Source organism: Pelodiscus sinensis, chromosome 1 (genome assembly GCF_049634645.1).
Source record: "Pelodiscus sinensis isolate JC-2024 chromosome 1, ASM4963464v1, whole genome shotgun sequence".
NCBI classification, from domain to species: Eukaryota; Metazoa; Chordata; order Testudines; family Trionychidae; genus Pelodiscus; species Pelodiscus sinensis.
The window spans coordinates 318,329,534-318,352,053 of NC_134711.1; the positions used below are offsets into that span (position 1 = coordinate 318,329,534).

The window sequence follows — 22,520 nt, forward strand, 5'->3', positions numbered from 1 at the left end:
TGGCTCTGGCATCTACACAGCAGGGCTTAACTCAAAATAAGCTACACAAATTGAGCTACATCAATTTCGTAGCTTATTTTGAAATACAGTGAGCCCTTGCTACTTCGCGGTTCGACCATCGCGGATTCACGACTTCGCGGACTTTTTTCATTACATTATGTATATACGTGAATCCGCGATGGTCGAACCGCGAAGTAGCGAGGGCTCGCTGTATACATGTTAAATATGGTGTCCCTACTTCGCGGATTTTCAACTATCGCGGTCGGGTTTGGAACCTATCTACCGCGATAAATGAGGGTTCACTGTAGTTTATTTCTAAATTGGGAGTGTCTACACAGCACTTATTTTGAAATAGAGCACTCTTTCTTCAATTTCCCTTATTCCTCAAACAATGAGGCTACGTCTACATTGGCAAGATTTTGCACAAATACTTTTAACACTAGAGTTTTTGCGTTAAAGTATTTGTACAAGAGAGCGCCTACACTGGCATGTGCTTTTGTGCAAGAGATGTGCTTTTGCGCAAAAGCGTCCATGCCAGTGTAGATGCTCTCTCGCGCAAGAAAGCCATTTTAGCCATCGGGCTTTCTTGCGCAAGAAATTCATGTTGCCTGTCCACACTGGCCTCTTGCGCAAGACCACTTGCACAAGAGGGCTTATTCCTGAGCGGAAGCCATAGTTCTTGCGCAAGAAGCACTGATTTCTTACATTAGAATGTCAGTGTTCTTGCGCAAGAACTCACAGCCAGTGTAGACAGGCGGCATCCCTGCAGTGAATCAGGGGGCAGTTTGTTTGGGGTGTCTGACTCACTGCAGTCCTCTGTTAGGCTGGTTGGGAGGAGTGTGGCGGGGGGGAGGGAGCTAGGTGTGTTTGGGCTAGGAGGACATTTGCTTAGAGAGGTAGCTGTGTGCGTCTGTAGCTGAAAAGAACAGTGAATAGTACTAAGGTGCTGCAGGACTTATTTGCAAGCTCTTTGAAACATGCAAATGTCTACAAACCCTGAAGCCAGGTGTTAATTTGTTTTTGGGCTTCTACTTTCCTCCAGTGAAAGAAGGCTAATTCCCTACCTTTGTACAGCACCTTTGTAGTCAGTAAGGGTATCTCACCGCAACTAGTCACAGGTGTCTTGTTTTAATATATTTTATTTCACACATTGCTCATTAAAAGTGCTGCCATATGGGTGGAAATCGGGTAAATATTGCATTTTATTAATATCAGCAGAACTGATTTAAATGGGGCCTGCGTGTTGTGTAGTCTTGCCTTAATCATATTCATACCTGTCAGTGTGAAAGATGCTATTTGCATATAGTCAGCATCACCTTTCTGCCATATTCCATGACCACTTGCACCCTGCAACAGAACTCCAATCTTTCTGCTCCAAAAAGCGCAGACCCCTAATGAGAACATGTGTACTGTTTCTTTAAATCTGTAAAGGAAGACATCTGGGGAAGGTTGGAATAAAAAAAAATCTGCACAGTGAGAACTAGAAAGGGAAACAGAGTGGATGGTAATTTTCACCTGCTTGCAACAGGGTTCCTTGCTCAGGGGCAGAAGAAAGCATCTCTCGCCACCTTTTCCCCGCCACTGGCAAAGGCCACCAAGCCATTTGAATCGTTATAGCAGAGTAGAGACTAAGATACAAACTTGGACTGTTCTGATTTACTCCTGTAGAGGGCAGTGGTACACACACCTTCTGCACAAGTCAATACAGACATCATGGGTACACAGCTGACGGAAATGCCATGTCTTCATTAGTTCTACTATATGTAATAGAATCCCAGTCTCAAAACGTGGCTTCAAGAATGCTGCTCCTTCTCCCAAAGACAGCGCAGGTGCAAAACGGCGTGAAAAAGCTTTTGAAAAAGAACAGAAAACTTAAGTAAAGCCCACAGCGAGCGTAGGAAGGAATAGATCTACCTTGGCATTGGCAAAGATAGACCTGTTCCAAGGGGCTGTTCTTCCCTCATTTCTCACTGGTTTCAACCAAACTTTGTCTGTGGGTCCTACAAACATCAGTGATCAACAATGCAGCACAATTTTCTATTCTGGACAGAGTGTGTTCATACTTTCTACTGTGACCGAACGAGTGAAGAACTATGCTGGAAAGAAAACGCACAACAGAATGGAAGTTATAGAGCAAAGCTTATTTTTTTAAAAGTCTAAATCATCATCTGCTGGTAGTAGGCAGAGAACCTCAGACATGAACCCTTGGTAGGAAAGGCCTGGGCTAGGGTAAGGGTCAAAGCTTTGCTGATATCAAGCAAAGTCAGGCTGGGAACTAGGGGCAGGCCCTGCTCACAGAATCTGGCAAGCCCAGGGCTACTATTGCAGAAACACACATGCATAAGAAGTGCTAAGCACGGGACATGCACGCAAACACATTCCAAAGGCTGGTACCAGAATACCACGATACCAACACATCCCCCAAAGATAACAGGGACACACTGACCTCTCGTAAGGATAACAGGATCATGGATAGAGCACCAACAGGTGCAAGGTGAAGGGCAGTAACTATTTCAGAGGGACAATATGAAACTTGTTTGTATTGGGGTTTAAAAATCTCAGAGGTCTACACTACACGGGAAGGTCGAAGTAAGATATGCAACTCCAGATATGTAATTTACATAGCTGGAGTCGATGTATCTTAAATTCCCGTCCACACAGTGGGAGGTCGATGGGAGCAAACGCTCCGGTCAGCTTCCCTTATTCCTCAGGAGGAGCAGGAGTATTGGCACCGGTTGGGGCACCCTCTGAGTTTGATTTAGTCTATACTACCCCTGCAAAATTGAACCCCAGAAGATCAGCTGTGGCAGCCAGTGTCCAGAGGGACTGTCTTTGGCTGCCATAGGGGATAGTAGAATTTCCTACTATCAATGGTGGATTTACAGTTAGTAGGGCCCTGTGCTCAGCTTCATTTTTGCCTCCTCCCCCCCCCCCCCCCCCGGAACCCAGCCAAGAAAAAGAACATTCACTATTCCTGCACCCCCCCATTTTTCATTCTTTTTTCTTCATCCCCCCCCCATATCATAAGTAATAAGAAGTAAATGAAAACGAAGTGAGGTACCTTGATTGTTTTTGTACTGTAACTTTTTTTCCCCCACAGACCAACTGAAAATTGCTGAGGGTCTCAGAGGACCACTTGATGATCTTTCCAAATATTGTTGGTACCATTAGCTAACTATTGTAAAGTGTGTTGGATAAGTATCAGAGGGGTAGCCGTGTTAGTCTGAATCTGCAAAGGCGGCAAGGACTCCTGTGGCACCTTATAGACTAACCGAAGTGTTGGAGCATAAGCTTTCATGGGCAAAGACCCACTTTGTCAGATGCATGTGTTGGATAAGAGCGCTTTATTAAAAAAAAAAAAAGATAATAACCTTTCCTCGGACCACCTGAATGGCATTCTTGGAGCACAGTTTGAGAACTTTTGGTCTAGATGAAAGCTTGTATTTGCATTAAGCCAACATGAAAAACGTGTAACAATAAAATGTATAGATGAGTGATAGAAATGTAGCCGTGTTAGTCTGGGGTAGCTGAAGCAAAATGCAGGATGAATGGAAAAATAAAAGTTAATTTCCTCTGAAGAAACTTATTCTATTTACAAAAAAAAAAAAAAAAAAAAGTTCAGCTAGCTTCCTTTCTACACTTTTGTTTTACAAAATCGTCAATAACATCATCGTAATATTTTCTAAAGAGGCACTTTCAGTTGTCAATATTGCTGAACTTGTCAAATGTTCCTCCTTGCTCTCTTGCTCCCCCCACAGCCCACAGGAAACTTGACCGCTCCCTCCCCACAGAGTGGCCACCCCCTACACAGGAGTGGGAGGTTGCCAGACCTAGTGCGGGACTGCCCGGCCTTGGAGGCCCCATGTCATTGGGGAGGGGGTCATGCCATGTTTCATTGTAAATCCGCCCCTGCCTACTATTAACTGAGCTAGTGCATTGCAAGGGGCATATGTGTGTTAGTGTACTTGTAATCACTGAGCTAGGGCATCAGGCCTGTGCTTTGTGAACAAACCTGGCCAAGTGCCTTTACCACGAATGGGCCTGTGATTCCTGGGCAGTTCTGTCATGGTCTTCTGTGCCAATGGTTTGCACAGAGCTGGGACACGCTCATAGAGAACACACACACAGCCGAACATCTGACAATCTGGATGTTTGCAGCAGAACGTGGGCGCCTGTGCATGCCTGGAGTGGACAACTGGGGAAAATGAGCTGTTAACAGAGTCTGGGGTGTAGTGCTTTGGGGGTACTGAACGGGACAGCCCTTAAAATGAGAGCTGAGAAGTTCTGCTGCAAGGTGGCCGGGCCTCTTCTCATTGAGACGGTTACAACAAGCCAAGCCCCGGGGCCTAGAAGAACGGATACACTCACTAGCCGCCATGGACTGTTGAGGGACAGGCTAGTATGATAAGATTGCCTATGGTAGCAGGTGGCCCATCTGAGACTGCTAGAAAGAAAGCTCCCCAACCAGCTAGAGAGGGAAGGGCTCTGAGTTACTGCAGTGAATTTTTTCCCACATGGCTGTCTGATTCTGTTGCCCGCATGCTCACAGTAGTGGGGCTGGAACAATTTGTGTAGTGTGGGTGTGGAGAGCCATTGAACAAAAGGTGTTGCTTGGGTGTATGAAATAATGTGTGGAGTCATTTCCCTAAGAGACATGGTAGACTCCAGGTTCAACTGATCACCATGTCTGGGGGCAGGAAGGCATTCCTTACCCCCCTTCTCCATGTCAGATTCGCCTTCCTTTCAAACATGGGGCATGGTAACTCGCTGGTGAAAGGTGGATTTGTGAAAATGGGCTTTTTAAAATCCTGCCAGAGGTTAGGGTCTATTCCAGGAGTGGGTGGGTGAGGTTCTGAGGCCTGTGATGTGCAGGACGGAACAGATGATGAAAAATGGCACTAAACCAAAAGCAGAGATTGCAACCGGGTGGAACGAATGAGCAAGGCAGCTCCGTGCTGCTGCCACTTCTGCTAATTAAATATCCTCATGTGGAGAGCTGACTTGGAGGTTTTCCTGCTTCTAAAAATGTTTCTGGTCTCTACTGAAAGCAGCCATCGTGTTGCTTCGTGCAAGTCTATGTTCTAATGGGTCGTGGTACCTCGTTGAAATATCTGGCCTCCCAACACAGTCCTTATTGGAACAGCTGCATAATCTGAATCTGGATTAATGGGATACCTTGGTGGAGAGAAAACCATCCTGATTTTCCAGCCTTCCTGGGCCAGGGAAGAATGAAATTTCCTTCTCTTGCTGATTTCCTACCTAGCAGAGTAGGCACCATGGTTCTGGATGGTCAGAAGATTTCCAGACAATATTTAAATCAAAGGCTCTTAGCAAATCTGAAGCGTGATATCTAATCCTCCCCCCCCAAATCAAGGCCCAGTTCATGGCATAGCTGCTCTTAGCCCTTTGCTAGCACTTATGTGCCAAACTCCACCCCTCTGCTGCCAGGCACCGAACTTGATACATGCAGACTAGCGGGTTAGAATCAACAGAAAATCAACACCCCAAAAGCCAAGCTTCCTCATGAATGCCTTGGGCCTCAGGTTTCTCCTGCTTCTGGCAGTGACAGAAGCCATCAGTAAGTATCCCTCGAAAAGAGAAGGGCCCCCCTTCACTCTAAACTTGCACTGCTACAGGCAATAAGGTTCCTGGCTTGGGAAGGAACTGCACCTTTGTATCACGCGTAGTTGACTGTAAGCTCCTCAAAGCCGGATCTTTTCTCACTCTTTGCCTGGAAAGCAGTGGTTCCCAGCCTGCGGTCTGCCGACCCCGGTGGTCCGTGATGGTTCCTTTGGTTTAAATATTGTCTGGAAATCTTCTGACCATCCAGAGCCATGGTGTCTATTCTGCTAGGTGGGAAATCAGCAAGAGAAGGAAATTTCATTCAGCCTTGGCCCAGGAAGCCTGGAAAATCAGGATACGACCAAGGTATCCCATTAATCCAGATTCAGATTATGCAGTTGTTCCAATAAGGACTGTGTTGGGTGGCCAGATATTTTAACGAGGTACCACGATGGGTCTGCAGAAAGTTGGGAGCGGAGAGGCTCCATGCTGGCAGCCAGCAAGTCTCTCAGCCTGTGCTGCTCTCTGAGCCGGCTGAGGGACACCACTCAGCAAGCAGCACAGGCTGAGGGATGTGCCGGCTGCAGGCACAGCTATATTGTTTGGGGGGGGGGGGGGGGGGGTCTGTAAAATGTTAATAGACTGAAAAGGGGTCTGTATGCTAGAAATGTTGGAAGCCGCTGCTGTAGAGCACAATATTAAAGTCCCAGTATTTTTGTGTGTGTGCTGAATATTACTGCCTCTTAGTAACATACATGATCTCAGTCACCATAGCCTTGTTCCTTAAGCATGAGTGTGAAGGTGCCAAGTTACAGCAGGAAAACTCTATCTATACAATAGTCTTCGGGTCAGAGCACCCACCATGTATCCATTCCCAGCTGCATGGGACACGGGTATTTAAACTCGACACAGTGACTCTCATGCACCTAGCCATCACCATCCTGTTTAAATACAATGCTCCACTGGCCACATTCACAAGGGAAAGTCAGTAGGGTGCTGCTGCGAACACCACAGTGAGCAGGAAAATGCAAAGAGACAGAATCCAGCCTTACGGGTAGGAAATAAAGCAATCTGCATAGGAGAAAACTGCAAGCTAATGCATCTAAAGAGGAAGTGTGGGGGAGAGGAGAAGGGCGAAAATCTTCCCTATCACAGCACAGACAGCAAGGAGAAACCGGAAACCAGGAGAAAAGCCCTAGGAAACAAGCAGGACTGAGTTTGTTAAAAGTCTTGGACTTTTCAGCTTAGAAAAGAGGAGACTAAGGGGGGATATGATAGAGGTCTATAAAATCATGACTGGTGTGGAAAAAGTGAATAAGGAAAAGTTATTTATTCCCACAATATAAGAACTAGAGGTCACCAAATGAAATTAAAATGTAGCAGGTTTAAAACAAACAGAAGGAAGTTTTTCTTCACTCAGCGCACAGTCAACCTCTGGAACTCCTTGCCAGAGGATGTGGTGAAGGCTAGGACTATAACAGGGTTAAAAGAAGAGCTAGATAGATTCATAGAGGTTAGGTCTATCAATGGCTATTAGCCAGGATGGTTAGGAATGGTGTCCCTAGCCTCTGTTTGTCTAGAAATGGGTGACAGGGGAGGGATCATGAGGATTACCTGTTATGTTCCCTTCCTCTGGGGCATCTGATATTGGTCACTGTCAACAGACAGGATACTGGGCCAGATGGACCTTTGGTTTGATCCAATATGGCTGTTCTTGTGTTCTTATGTATTATGATGTGGCCATTTAAAATATAAAGCCAGTGTAATTTGCGGTTGCAGATATGGTTGATCTTGGACAAGGGCATGATAGTCCCTCTTCCTAATGCTCCCACCTGACTGCCTTTGGAATTCTGGATTTCTTTTCAATTCAGATATTGACAAAGCTGGAGGTTGTTCAAAGAAGAGCTGAAAAAAATGAGTAAGTGGGATACAAGAGTGAGAACAGGAAACTTTAGGATCAATGCCAGGAAAGATTACTCCACCGTTTAATAGAGCTGGAAGTTGAAAAATTTCCCCAAGAGATGTGGCAGACTCCTGGTACGTGAACACTATATAAAAAAAAAACTGGATAAGACAATGTGCATTCAAGTGTTTTAGTTGTCTCTGTGGGATTAGCACAGAAGGGATCTTTGGGGATTGTCAGCAGCTAGTATGCCCATTAGGGAATTGTTTAGATAGAATCTTTGTTTTACTACTGTATCATTGTATAACGCACAAAGTAAAAACCGAAGACTTCCTCTGCTGGACTCAGAAAAGCACCAAGGAAAAAGACACAATCCAGCAATGTTCCTTTTTTTTTTTTTTTTAACGTGCAGGCTTTTCTGCACTATAATGTCAGAGGACCACAAATATTAGTTGAATTTACTTTCTGGGGTGGTGCTGGTAAGTATCATCACCTGTATTTTACAGCTGGGGAACTGGAATACAGAGGTTAAGACACGGCTTCTACTAGACCTATTTGTTCCAGCAGCTCATGGGCACGCCCAATGTTTCTGTGTGGTTTGCACACGTGCCAGATACTGCTTAGATTTGCTGAAAGCATGTCAAATCCAAAATCTAGTTTAGTCTGTTTTAACGATATGTGGACTGAAGTCCTTGACCAATAGTAATGGTTCAATGATCTGGCCGGTCATTAAGAAGATAAGAATGGCCATACTGGGTTGGACCAAAAGTCCATTTAACCCAGTATCCTGTCTTCCAACAGTGGCCAATGCCAGGTGCCCCAGAGGGAATAAACAGAACAGGTTATCATCAAATGATCAGTCCCCTGTCACCCATTCCCAGCATCTGACACACAGATGCTAGGGATGCCATTTCTAGTCATCCTGGCCACTATCCTATCCTCCATGAATTTTATCTAACTTTTTTTTGAACCGCATTCAAGTTTTGACCTTCACAACATCCTCTGGCAAGGAGTTCCACAGGTTGAACACACTTCCTTCTCAGCACACTCCAGATTTGCTTATTGTCTTAATAGCGCCAAAGCCCATTGAAGTCAATGAGACTCTCTTCCAGGTATTTCGGATCATGCCCTGGAACAGTAAATTCACTCTGTGAGAATTCCATTGCTCTGTGTCCAAAACCTCTCTTGAACATTCCTTTTTGTGAGCTGCTCTGCTCCAGCCCTGCCCTACCAGAGTGAAGCTGCTGTCACTATCCTCTTTCCAGCAAGAGAGCCAAGTCAAACACAATAGGCTGAGTTCTGCACCTACCACCCACTGCATTCCCGCTGGCGTGGCGATGGTTAAATGGAACATGAGAAAAATGCAGCATCTGAACTACAGCTAGGATGGAGGCATGCAGAAGCTTGTGCTTTGTAATCAGTTGTCACTCTCCAAGTAGTTTGCCGCATCTGAGAAATAAACCCAGGAGCTGTTTTTTTGTCTCCCCAAATTACTTTATTATATTGTGAATAATCACAAAGCATTACAATGCTGCAGGGAGTCTAAAAATATATGTATGTACACACACACACACACACACACACACACACAGAAGGTATCTACCAGCCCTTCATAAGACTCATTTAGCTAGCGGCTACCATGAGATTACAAGAGTAAATCTTGCAGTCTTCAATTGGATTGTCACATTGGGTATTAAATTTACCACAGTGGTGCAAAGGCAGTAACTTCTACAGCCTGTATATAATCTCCCTAACATTCCAGCTATGCACAGAACTATAAAATTAAACAAATATATAATTTTAAAAATTAAGTTTTCTGCCAGCAGAAAAATTCTCTTAAAAAGGCGGGATCCATTAGGAAAGAAAAATCCCAAACAAACCCAAGACCATTCCTACTTGTTCCTCATTTCCTTCCTCATTTTATAGAATCACTTCCCATCTAAGACAATATTGTTGTCTTTGAAGAAACATGTACAAGTTTCCACATAATAACCAAAGGCAAGCGGAGCATTTAAAAGGCCCAGTGAAGGGGGGAAAACACTGAAAAAAGTGTTTAATTTCAGTTATAAGATACGGGACCAAGCCACTGGAGAATCTACTTGACAATCCAAGGCCATGTCCTAGCTGGGGCTGGTTAGTGTATGGCAGCAGCTAGGAATCTGGCCCTTCCAAGATAGCGACAGAAATCAAAGCTTAGATAACTGGTTTGGGGCAGTGCAATTTCAATTAGTAAACTATTCTTGAGAATGTAGCAGGGAAGATATAGCTGTTTCTGGATTCCCTGGACACCGAAGTGTCTGATCCGGAATGCAAACTGTTCCAGCGTGAAGTCTACTAGATTTTCACCCTTCCTCCTCTAACATAGATTAGAATCTTCTCAACAGTGACATGTGTGACCAGATGTATCTTCACTTACTCCTTACAGACTTCTCCCCACCCCCACTCTTTGAGGACAGTGTGTTTACGAGGGATGTTAATTTAATAGTCAAGTAACCTCATTAAATTGTATCGGTTAGTCAACTAGTCTATAGTCCCCGGGGGAGGAGTCAGCAGCCACTGTATCAGAGGCAGCAGTGCGGGGTGCCAGGTGGGAGATGGTCCGCAAGGGGAGCCAGTTTAAAAACCAGCTCCCCTCACGAACCAGCTGCCTGTCATTCTGTGCTGCTGCTTCTGAGAAAGAGGCAGCAGCATGGGGTGGCAGCAGCCCCTGTCTAGTGGGGGTCTGAGCTCCTGGACCCGGCGTAAGCCAGCACTCAGCTGGGCTGCCTGCCCACCTGGCTGGCTCTTAACATACTTGAACTGCAGAGCTGAAATGGAGATAGGTCCTGGACCCAGCGTGAGCCAGGATTGAGTCGGGCTGCCTGCCCACTCAGCTCCTAATACATTTTAAATGCAGAGCTGCTGCAGGGGTAGGTCTTGGACCTGTTGCAAGCCAGGACTGAGCCAGGCTGCTGGCCAGCCTGCTAAAAAATTTACTGGCAGGAAAAGGGGGACAGGGAAATGCGTGTAGTTTATAGCATTAACCTATAAACTTTGGTTTATCAACCGATAAGCCAAATCAACTACACGATTACATCCCTAGTGTTTACCCCAGGTCCCCTGCAGTGACTGCCAGCCCACTCCTCGCCTTTTGCATTTTCTTACTTGTCTGCAGCCACCCTGGATACTTGGCTACAGAATGGGCCAAATTCTAATCTCTCTTATACTGATTCAAGACAGACTTCAATAAAATTGGGGGATCATTGGCACACCCATTTGCACTAGTCTGGTTAATCTGGTGCAAACTCCTAAGTGGACCAGCTGCTTCTGGTTTCAAAGTGGCTTATTGTTTAGTTTAAACCTGCTCCTGATGGACTTAAAGTAAACCAACCCCCTCCCACACGGCTGAAGTTAAAATTAAGAGCAGTCACAAAGGCTTGTACATGGGCTCAACAAACTGGCTTTAAAAGACAAACCCATTCCTTTCGTGAAAGTTGGGCTACGCTGCATGTGGACAACTGGAGCAGGTGAGAGCAGACTGTGTCCATGCTGTCTCCTTCTGCCCTCCCCATCCCAAGGAAGAACGGGCACGGTTCAGAGCTGAGGTAAGCAGATAACTCCACTGCTGGCTGAGTCTCTCTGGGGATCCGGGTCAAAATGCCCCATTCAGTTCACAGAGCAGGAACTTGGTTCTCAAGTAGCATCTGCCCTCCCAACCCACCCCCAGTTGGTTGGAGTTATGTTTCCCTGCCTCACGGCCAGTGCTTGTGCGTTGTTCCTTCCTCCCTGCCTGAGGCCTCTCCCAACTTCCTCTGCTCTGGCTTTTTCTCTACATTCAGCATGCAGGCAACCGGGCAAAGCTGACTTAAAACTGCTCTGTATGCTGGAGACCTTGATTTCAGCAGACTTGAGTTAGCTGCCAAGGACGAGAGACCAGAACGAGTGACCCAGAGCAGCAGACCCCGAAAAGGGTTCTTCCCTTAACAGGCAAGCGTGCTACTCCCTTGTTCCATCAACCAGCGGGTGCCAGTAACCCAAGGCTGTGAGGCTGGAGCTTTCTGCTCCCCTCCCCCATGTATTCCAAACACATTTTCTGGCATGAAGTTGCATTATTAAACAGCACACATGTTCTTATCAGGCTGAAGAAGTCAGAATGGAAACGGCTTATTCTTAGTCCCAGGGGCTTCTCTCTTGGCTTGATAAGGTTATCAGGACAGGGAGTCTCATCCAGCATTCTTTAAATGCCCAGGAAAGGGAGGGAGTTTTTAATTTAGTTTACAACTGATCTCTCCCTTTCACCACTCAATCTAATTCACCCTGCTGGAGCCTGACTCCCAGACAACCTGCCCTTATCGCATGCAGGCTTTGTTCAACCACACTCACAGACCGTGGGGGGAGGGGGTCAGGGGGAGAGCTGGGCCCATGGAAACAGCATTCAGTCCTTCGAATGGCACAGCGACAAGTTTCAATGTTCTTTGACAGACAACTCAGTTCAGCACATCTGCATCAGAAGGCCCTCGGGATTTGCAGCGGAGGATCTAATGCAGAAAGTATTGGGCTGAGGTAGGGGAAAATGGTCCCCCAGGAGCAAGTATTCATTGCACTTTTTATGCAAATAGCATCTAAGCACTACTAGGCGCTTCCTGTCCTTAGGTTTGCTTAGTACTTTTGCTTCAGCCTGAAAGTGCGTGACAATGAGCAGGGCGCTGCTAACGAAGGCAACATTTGGAAGGCACTTCTTGGAAGGGAAAGATGGATAAAGCATGGATCTGTAAGCAAATGACTGCAGAGTTAACACATTGTGGTGCATGCTGTAGACAGGACTAGCTTTGCTCCTGCGAGTAAACCTGGGCCGAATGCATCTTCTCCCCAGACATTCTGCCCTTCATCAAAACACCACTTGCTTCCCATTCACAGCAAACACCATTTGGGGCTCCCATGCTATCACCAGCAAATGCTTGCTGGAATCAAGAGGCAGCAGCCTGCCTGTGACGGAAAATGGTGGTCAGGAATACAGAATTTAAAGACACACATCATCAAGTATTGGCATATACAAATGTATAAATTATTAACAAAATTATTTACGAAAGGCACGCGGCAGGTCATGACAGTCCAGATAGCTGTACAATCTCACTTCGTCCCCCCCAAGCCTCTTCCCCTCAACTTTCATCACAAGACATAGGATGCTGCTGCTACAGACCCATGGTTGTCATGACAACTGAGGACCTCTTTTTTGGTCAGTCCAATTTGTCGGTGATACTGTCCTTCCTTGATCACCTTAAGACACTGAACATTTTTCCCCAAGGTAATGCTTTTGATGGTAGGTAAGTATTTCAGCACTGTCTTTGGCAAGAAGGACACACTTGTACTGGACAGGTTGAGCTCTTGCAAGGAGCTTAGACCAAAGACGACTTCGGCACTCAACGACTTAAGATTGGGGTTGCTAGATAAATCGAGTACCTGGAGATTGGGCAGTTCTTTGAAGCTGTAAGGAGAGAGATCTCTAAAGCCCCGTAAGCTGCTAAGAGATAAATGAATTAAATCCCTCAGTCCTGCAAAGGCTCCTTTCTCAATCTTAGCCAGAGGATTCCCATCGAGATTTAAGTATCGCAGAGGAATCCCTTGGAGATTTGGCACAGTCTTTAGTCTGTTTCCAGACAGATTTAAACTCTGGATGTTGGGGATGTTTTTGTCGTAGTGTCCTGAGACTGTATTTATCATGTTGTTGGACAGGTCCACGTTAATGGGTCTCCCTTGACCTCTGGAAGCAAAGACATCTAGCCTTATATCCAGGAGGTTGTTGTTGCTCAAATCTATGTCCCCCAGGGGAGAGCTGGAGAAGCATTCCTCGGGAAGAACTGCCAAAGAGTTATGACTCAGATCCAAGGATTCCAGATACCTGAGCCTGGAGAAGGTCGTGGAAGAGATCTTAGCAATTTTATTATAGCTCAGGTCAAGGCTCACCAAGGTGGTGTAACCAGGGCCGGTTAGCATTGACTCATTGATGTTTTCCAGTTTGTTTGAGGACAGATCCAAATAGGAAGTATCCAGTGGGATAGGGACGGGAACAATGTGTGAGCCTATTCCACTGCAGTCCACCTTGGTCAAGCTGAAGCTGTCAAAGAGACCAAAACTCTCCACTTCGCAGTGGCATCCTCGGGAGCAGGTCTTGATAGTACCAATGCACGGAAAGAGAAGCAGCAGATTGAACCAGGCTGGTAGAGGCATCGCTGAACCTGAAAGACAAGACGAGGAGAGAATTTAAGAGTGTCTGAAGCACAGCAGACAAACTAATAGAACTTGAAAACCTTGCTGAAGATGGTTTAACAATCTGAATGGCATAATCACATCCCCAGTATCCCTCCAAAGACCAGGACAGATGTGCTTGTTGATACACAGCACAACCCCGTGATACTGGATGCTATTCAATAGTGAAAGTATCTGACTGCATTAGCAATCAGGCATTTGCCACTGTCCATATTTGGACTGAAGCAGTGATTTGAAACGTGTTTCCAATGTACTGGATCATCACACATTCAGATAAATGCAGGAGGGTAGCCATGGGCATTTGTCTACAGAAGAGAAGAGTGAGGGGGGATCTGATAGCAGCCTTTAACTACCTGAAGGAAGGTTCCAAAGAGGATGGAGAGAGGCACGTCTCAGTACTGACGAGTGACAGAATGAGGAGCAATGGTCTCAAGTTACAGTGGGGGAGGTCTAAGTTGGATATTGGGGAAAAGTATTTCACTAGGAGGGTGAAGCAGCACTGGAACGGGTTGTGTAAGCAGGTGGTGGAATCTTCATCCATACAGGGTTTTAAGACTTGGCTTGACAAAGCCCTGGGTTGATTTAGTTGGGGTTGGTCCTGCTTTGGGCAGGGGGCTGGACTCGATGACTCCTGAGGTCTCTTCCAGCCCTAGGATTCTATGATTTTCGACACTAGACTTTTCCCTCCAAAATTCCCCCCTGTAACAGCTTTAGTGCTTAGCCAGTAACTGCTGGTGTTTGGACCTCTCCAGGGGCAGCAGGTCTGTAGAATTTTTGGTGGTGCCCAGAACAGGTCCAAGTTCCACTCCCCACCTGCCTAAGGCTCTGGGAGTCTGGGTGCAGAAGGAGTGCAGGCTGTAGGCTGGGCGGGAGTTGGGGTACAGGCTATAGGCTGGGCCAGCAGGTCAGGGTGCAGGAGGGGGTAAGGTGCTTACCAGGGTGTCTCCTTTTAATGATCCACACCCTTCTGGCAACGTCTCCCAGGTGGAGGTGGAGATGGAGGGGGTCTCCGCACCTTGCTGCCTGCAGCTCCAGTTGGCTGTTGGCAGTTCAGGGCAGGAGCAGTGTGCAGACCCCCCTCCCCCCACTGGGACACGCTGGCAACTGCTTCTGGATTTGGAGGCAGTGTGGAGTGGGCTGAAGCCCCATTGTGCTGCTGGTGGGGATGAAAGGGGCCCCTAGGCCCTTTTAAATCACAGAGGGCAGCAGGCAGGGTTGGGGGACTCACTGGGAGGGGCAGGCAGGGCTGGGGGAGAGATCTGGCCCCGAACTTTGGTGGAGCCGAGAAACTGTGCTCTTATATTGGTGCAGCACAGGCACCATGGGCCCATACCGCTTGCAGCCCTGGACCAATCATCTAGGCCAGCTCTTAAAGGAGTTAGACATCATGGCAATTAAGATGCCACCAGTGCCTTGTCTACTGTATTCCTACTATTGCTACCCCGACGCGTAAGGATAGACGCAGCCATGTGTACATGTTCCAGGGCGAAGTGAGGCTTTTCCCCTTAATCTCCCACAAGGGGCAGCAATGGTAGGAATACAGTAGACAGGGCATATTGCCGAACTCCTGTCCGGAGGTCTGTTGGCAGGGCCCATTGAGAAGTGCTGAATCTATCCACTTTTCTTGGCCAGTGCTATGTCTACTGCAGGAGAGGTTGTGGTTACTGCACAGCCTGGCTTCCTGGTTAGCTGTTTATCACTAGGGTTACCAGATGATTTCAAAAAAATACTGGACACACTTGATCTCAGATGGGGAGGGGAGCCGGCCGGGAGGGGAGCGGGGCTGGCCGGGAGGAGCGGGGCTGACCAGGGGAGCTTGGGGAAAGGAACCAGCTGGCAGGAAGCAGGGCTGGCCGGGAGGGGGTTGAGGGGAGCGGGGCTGGCCGGGGGGAGATCGGGGGAAGGAACCAGCCGGCGGGAAGCAGGGCTGGCTGGGAGGGGGTCCTAGTGAGGGGGCTGGCCAGGGAGGAACTGGCCGGCGGGGAGCGGGGTTGGCCCGGGTGCATTCAGATCCTGGGGTGCTACCTATTCCATGCATGGTCCCGGTGGGGCGCACGGGCGAGTCCTGCCCCAGGGATTCCATCCCGCCCCAGCCCCGCCCCCACCCTGCTCCTCTCTACTGCGTAGTTGTGTACTGCCTGGCTGGTACACATGCTCACGCAGTGTGAGAGTGTCTACCAGCCAGGCAGTACGCAACTACGTACTGATACTCATGATAATAATAAAACTTAATTAGAAAATACTGGACATGTCCGGTATTTTCTCAATTTGTTTCCTGAACAGAAAGCTCAAATACCAGACTGTCCGGATCAAAACCAGACACCTGGCAACCAAGAGCGGCCCAAGGCTGGCTGCAGCAGCTGGCGCCCTAGGCGGGGTGGTGCAATCGGCACCCCTGCCTGAACAACAGTCAATGGCCATGATGTCATCATCAGGTGCCTGGGCCAGCCGCTTCAAAATCACTTAGGGAACTGAGCAGAGACAAGCCACTCACTTCACATAGGCCACTAGACAGCCATCAGGTAGCCACGGGCAACAGCCATCAATCTGGATTAGGATTCTACCCAGGCACCTAACAGTGAAGCCCTCTGCTGCTCTCCTTGGCAAATCTCGCCATCTTCCCAGCTGCAGGATGAAAGGAGCCAGGAGGCTCCTCTCTGTTTCACAGGACTGGCCAGGCCTTTCCATTACTTATCTGTTAACAGCTTCATCACAGAGCGGGAGGTAGCTACCGTGATGTGGTTTCCAGAAAGAGCTGATTAAAAGCTATAGCGACACGCCTCCGGGGATTATAAAACTGAACAGGCTGGCATCCCACAGGTCTGCGGCAGCCACGTTCCAGCAGTGAGAAGGGCTGATTGTTCCTATTGTTCCCCTGCGTCATTGCCATATTTGCTCTCTTTACACTCTTCCAGGAAGGACAGCAGGAGATCTGCCCCGGGAATGTGTCCCCCGAACAAGGATCTCTCTATAACGTAGCTATTCTGCTCCTCGCTCCTTTACATCCTGATTAAAAGGTCAGATACTATTTTATCCCAGCTACTCCCGGTTCCAGCCTTTACTATTTTGTCACCTTTTTCTTCACTCTCTAATGCAATAGCCTTGTGGAGGCATCTTTGCCACTTGACCATTGATCCTTCCCCTTATGCCTCCCCTGCAGCCTAGGGACCTTTTGCCAGGCATTTCCCAGGAGTTCACACCTACTTTCATCTTTTCCCAGGTCAGTTCCTCTCCCCTGGCAATGACTCTTTGCTAATTCACAGCAGAGGCTGGAAGACCCACTGCGAATTACTTGCCAATTTGCAAAATGCATTAAGAGAAGAAAGGCAAGATGCAGCGCAACCGGATCTGGCCAGGCATTTGTTGCTATCTGTCTGGCAGGAGCAGGTAGGAGGCCTCGCTATGCTAGCTGCTGTTCATACAGAACAGGACGACCGTGCCTCCCCCATAGAGCTCGCAGGGTAGGGGCAGAGCGGAGAAGGCTTCAAGCGCTCTCCTGCCCCCAGGCCTAATTGGTCTGGGGGCGGGGGAGTCCGCAAAGCCTCCTCCAGCCCTGCCAGGAGCATGTGGCGCTTTGAAGCGCTGCGCGCAGGGAGGGCGGAAGAGGCTTCTCACTTCCCCCCACCCCCAGGCCAATCAGGGTCTGGGGGCGGGGGGTTATGTGAAGCTTCCTTCGCCCTCCCCCCGCCCTGCGAGGAGCCTGCAACACTTCAAAATGCCACATGCTCCTCGCAGGGTGGGAGGAGGCTTCCCGCGCTCCCCTGCCCCCAGGCCCTGATTGACCCGGGGTGGGGGAGCGTGCCAAGCCTCTTCCAGGACATGGGTGCCTAGTGGGAAGGGGGAAGGGAAAGAGGCTCCACCACCCTCAGACCAATCATGGTCTGGGGGTCGGGTAGCTCCGCCCCTTCCAGGGTGGCCCGGGGCTACTTCAAAAATTATTGCCCACCCCTGCAGTAGAGGGATGGAAGCAGGAGGAACCCAGCCAGGCTGGCTGCAGGGAGGCCTGTGGCTGGGAGCCCTGTCCCGGGCTGCCTCGGTAGAGCTGGCAGGGTCAGGAACCCCGGCGGCTGAGCAGTGGTCTGCTACGGGGGTGGGAGGGGGAGGTCCTGGTGGCAAGACTGTGGGCTGTCAGGGCAGGTGCTGCCATGGCAGGGCTGTCAGGGAAGGGAGCACCGGCGGCTGGGCAGTGGTTTGCCATGGCGGAGCTGGGAACCTCAGTGGTGGGACCGTAGGTTGCCGTGGCAGGGCAGCGGGGATCGTGGCAGGTGGGAAGCTGGGAGGCCAGGCCAGGAGTGAAGCTGTCTGGATGGCCAATGCCAGGGGCCCCATAAATGACCTCCCCTGGTCTGGCAAAATCCCTCCTTTGGGACCACGCAGGTCCCAAGGGTTCTGGACCAGGGAGGTCCAACCTGTAGAGCAATGGGGTATAGGCCATTTCTGCAGAAATCCTGGCAGCGGAGGCAAATGAGCCCTTGTGACAGCATTGTGCTATTTAATGTTTGCTAGGAGGGGAGACCATTTTGGGGTAAAAGGCACGAACGGCATGTTTTACCTTCCCTAAGGTCTCTGGCCAAGTCAGAGAGGTTTTCCACCTTGTTTCACGGGGCTTGCCAAACAAGTTCCATTTGCAGCCACCTGTAGATTTAGTGGAATTTTGCCTTGCATGCCATTGGGTATGAGGGTTCTATGTTACAGAAAGGAATTTACTGCACAAAGTCACTCTTTAGAAAAGTTAATCTGCTATCAACAGAAGCACGCCCACAGGTCAGATCCGGCTGGTGTATTCCGGACCTCTCTCCCACATCCCCAACCCATCAGCTATTCCTGCTTCATGCTTCAGTGGGAAAGAACCTGACACGCTCTTCTTCTAAAATTTGATCCAACTCCTGGAAAGATAAAGGATCCCATTCACTTTGCTGGGAGCTGAATCAGACAGACTCCAAGGCAATGCCCCATATGACCTTTAAGACACTTGATGAAATCCTTAGCCCCACTGAAGGCAGTGATAAACTGCTCACTAACTTCTGTGGGGCCAGATTTCACCCCATGAATCCAAGTCTCCTCTCTCATTGGCAAGAACCAGGTGGAGTGTTACTGGAGTTACAGCGCTAGCCCTCGCTAACCAGAGCATCAATATCTTCTACAGTTTGTGTGTGGAAAGCCTCTTCCTGTCCCACTTCATAAGCAAGTGCAGGAAGGGAATAAACAAGATGGTCGAATAGGTGTTTCTGCTCCAACATCCATGATGACTCATAACTTTTTATACCCCTCCATAGGAAACTGGAGCTAGCCAGGTGCCCATACGTCAGTGCATAAGGCACAGCTGAGCGGAGCTATTTACACTACAATTACAGTTTCTTACTAGCCAAGGGAGCAATAACCTATATTGGTGCTGCTCTGGATTATCTCTCCCTCTCATTGGGTCTCTTAATTGCTTTGCAAACAGGATGTACTTTACTCTCTCTTTAACGAGACTATTACAGCAGCGCAAGGATTCCATTACAGAACAGCATGAAACATTTAGAGCGGCAACAAGGTAGTTTGCTGAAGCCTTATTTGTTCTATGTCCTACTGACGCTAACAGGTTGCCATCCGACCCAAGAAAGAGCCTTCACTGTTAGGAAGTTCTAAATTAAAATATCTAGGTGCACTGGGTTTTTATTCCAGGCAGGAGAAACCCATAGTTCATTTTAAGCAGGGAGCTGGGGCAAGGAAGAGGGGGAATGTGTGCATCATGAATTAAATCCACATCAAAATGCTTTTGGCCTCCTGCCTACAAGCTTTTCTGCTACATTACGGATAATTTTACACAGGCCCAAATCCTGCTTGCTCTTATGCCTACAGCAGCTTTCTAATACAGCGGGAAAGTCACTGGGCAAAGTTCTCCAGCCTTCAGTTTGCCCCAATAGTATTGCTCTTCTCTGGCCAGTAGCATCAAACTTTCCACAATGTAAACAGACTCTCTGAGGCAAATTCTGGCCTCCTTAACACCTGCCTAATCTGGAGCAAGTCCAATGACTTCAATGGGAGCCCCAGATGCTCTGCACTTCAGAAAACATCAGGTTTTAGGCTCTGTCTACACTGCCAACAGAACAGACAAATCGTTGGTCATTCACAGACCTTCAAAAAGCCCCGCCTGCCCAAGACACATGTTTTCTGGTGGCAAGTGGGTGCGTGAATGGCTCGTTGTCGGCAGAAGCGCTCTCCTCTCCCTCCAGGCTGCAGAGGGCAGCGGGCAGAGGAGCAAGTTACCCCCGCTGCGCACCTTCCTCTCGCTGATAGTGGCAGCAAGAGGAACAGCAAACAGTGTCTCAGTACGAATCTTGGGGGTGGGGAGCTGAAGCCCCCCCCACCCTTCCCAAATAGCATCCTTGACCCTGCACACATACCCCAACCCCCTGCATATCCTCACACCCCGAACCCGACTGCTGTCATATTGCAGCTCCCCCCCCATTCCTCTGTCCTGAGCCCTCCCGGGGGAGGGGGGGGGTGACAAAACTGTACCTATAAGAAATTTTATTTTCACCCCGAGCATGGCCTACTCTTGAGGGTACTGGACTGAACTTGGGAGATCTAGTTTCTATTCTTAGCTCTGCCGCTGACTTGCTGGGTGACCTTGGGCAAGTCACCTTCCCCTCTGGGCATCACTGTTCCTTCCTCCCCTTTGTCTGTCTCGTCTATTTATACTGCAAGCTGTGGGAGGCAGTGACTCTCCCTTACTATATATTTGCACCATGCAGAACACAGCTGGACTCTGGTCTGCTGTAACAAAACAACTGTTGCCTGGAAGGCTTCTGGAGGCACGTTATTTAAAAGCCCCAGGAGGCAGGGCAGTAGACAGGCGTGAAGTGGTTCCAGCCCAGACTGACCGTCACGCTCCTCTGCCCCATGAACTCCAACAGGATCCTAATGAGCATGCCTGGATCACATGGCAAGCCTGGGCAGGCCTGGACTTGCACTGAGGTTTCCCACCCCACCCTGTGATAGATACAATTTTTTAAAAAAGTTAGTTGTGGGCAGAAATGGCTGGGAAGGAAGCACTGACTACAGCATTATTGCAAACCCGCATTGGGGGCGGGGACGGACACAAACAAAATGACTAATTTCTACTAACACACAGTCTTACCCTGTAATCAAGGCTTCTCTCGTTACCTTCCAAGCTGGCAGGCTGACATGTTGGCACCACAATCCCCTGGCTTCAGGGCTACTCCTTCTTGGACAGTGCTGCCACTTGGTTTCCCATGTGGCTGTGCTAGATACATGCCCAGACCTCGCAGGCCTGTGTGGTCCCTGCTATGTGAGAGGCAGGCTAGCCGACTGCATCTGGACTACCTTTACTAGCCATGACTACCAACAAGCTGGAAATTTCACCTGGATGGATTTCTCAGCTCTTTCCACAAGGGCAGTGTTAAAGCACACTGCAGACCAGGAAAAATACCAAAAACAACGTAGATATGGGGGCAGGGGATGAGGGCTTTTAAAAGCTCTACCTACCATGCTGTGTATTGCTCCATTCTACAGAAAGGAAAACTGGAGCATAAAGAGATTAAATTCCCCATTAGCAAAGCACATGCTTAAATACTGTGCTGATTTGGGCTTCAGTGACTGGCGGATTTAGGATTTCCCAATTCTCTGCTTAAACCGCAGGGTTATGAACTTTTAAAACACTGACAAAAACCGGCTTACTCAGGATGTCTGACCCTGTAATTCAGACACAGCCACTTACTTTCTTGGCAGGAACATGGGTTTGGGAGGAAGGGTGGGGTTTTTTTTTTAGCATGATACATCCCCAGAATGAGGGATCAGGATTTTATTCTGGCTACAGCATCATCCAAAAACCAACACACTGCAAAGCCATTCTAGCCAGCAGGAAGACACGGCTGAATGATCAGACACCAGGCTGGATCTGCAGAGGTGGCAAGTTGAAAAAAAACCAAATTCTACTTGACAACAAAGCAAGCCGCGCACAGATGTCAGTAGGAATAAATCCCACAGGCTGGGAAGAAAAGAGATTGCCGGTTATTTCTAAGGCACTGAGTTAAAGCAGAGATGGGAGACCCATCAGATAAATCAAGAACCCCATGAGGTGGTTTTAATTGAGTCACTTTTCTGGCAATAACAGCTTTTTAAAGCTCTTTTTATTTTCTAAAAAAATGCTCCCATCGTTGCCACGTTCTAATGGACTCCTGCGATTCCTGTCCTGATGAATACATCTACCTGCCTTTAGTCAGGCTACACAGCTATTATTAACATGCACTATTGCCACAGCTATTACTTTCCAATTGGGGCCCATTAAGAAATACTTTTTTGAAGCATCATCTGGGCTCAGATTTGCCAAAGCTAGCACTCCAAGTTTCATATACAAGTGTGAACAGAGAGAGAGAGAGAGAAAAACTGGCTTAAACTAGTTTAAAAGCAGAAACTGTTAAATCCTTAAAAGAAAAAAAAAAAAACAACCCCATGGATCTACATTACCCGTGAATTAGCGTATATAACCCACGTGTTATACACGTTTTTTCAAACCCTGCCCCCCTCCGCGGGGTATACATATCTGCGGGGTATACAAGTTTATTTTTTACTCGCCCGCCTGGAGGAGGGTGAGTTGCACCTGGCTGCAGCTGCACGGAGCCTGGGCACAAGTGCAGCTCCCCTCCCGCAGGCCGGCCAGCTTACCTGCACTGCGCTCTACGTTCCCCCCGCTGGCAGCAGGTTGGCTACCTAACAGAAGATGCAGTTTATCCTGGTATGTGCAATTACCTTAAAGTAGCGTATATAACCCGTGGGTTATATACGTCCATGGGTTAGCTAA

General features: G+C 48.4%; 1 protein-coding gene across 2 annotated transcripts in view; it reads right to left on the reverse strand.

Moving 5' to 3' along the window:
* Nucleotides 1-6,872: 6,872 nt before the first annotated feature.
* TSKU (tsukushi, small leucine rich proteoglycan) overlaps nt 6,873-22,520 on the reverse strand; it is a 39,281-nt gene continuing 23,633 nt past the window's right edge. For both annotated transcript variants that reach the window (XM_006133589.4, XM_075919526.1), the window contains exon 2: nt 6,873-13,680. In XM_006133589.4, coding sequence (XP_006133651.2) covers nt 12,614-13,672 — 1,059 coding nt within the window. In that variant the 5' untranslated portion in view covers nt 13,673-13,680 and the 3' untranslated portion in view covers nt 6,873-12,613. The remainder of the gene's footprint in view (nt 13,681-22,520) is intronic.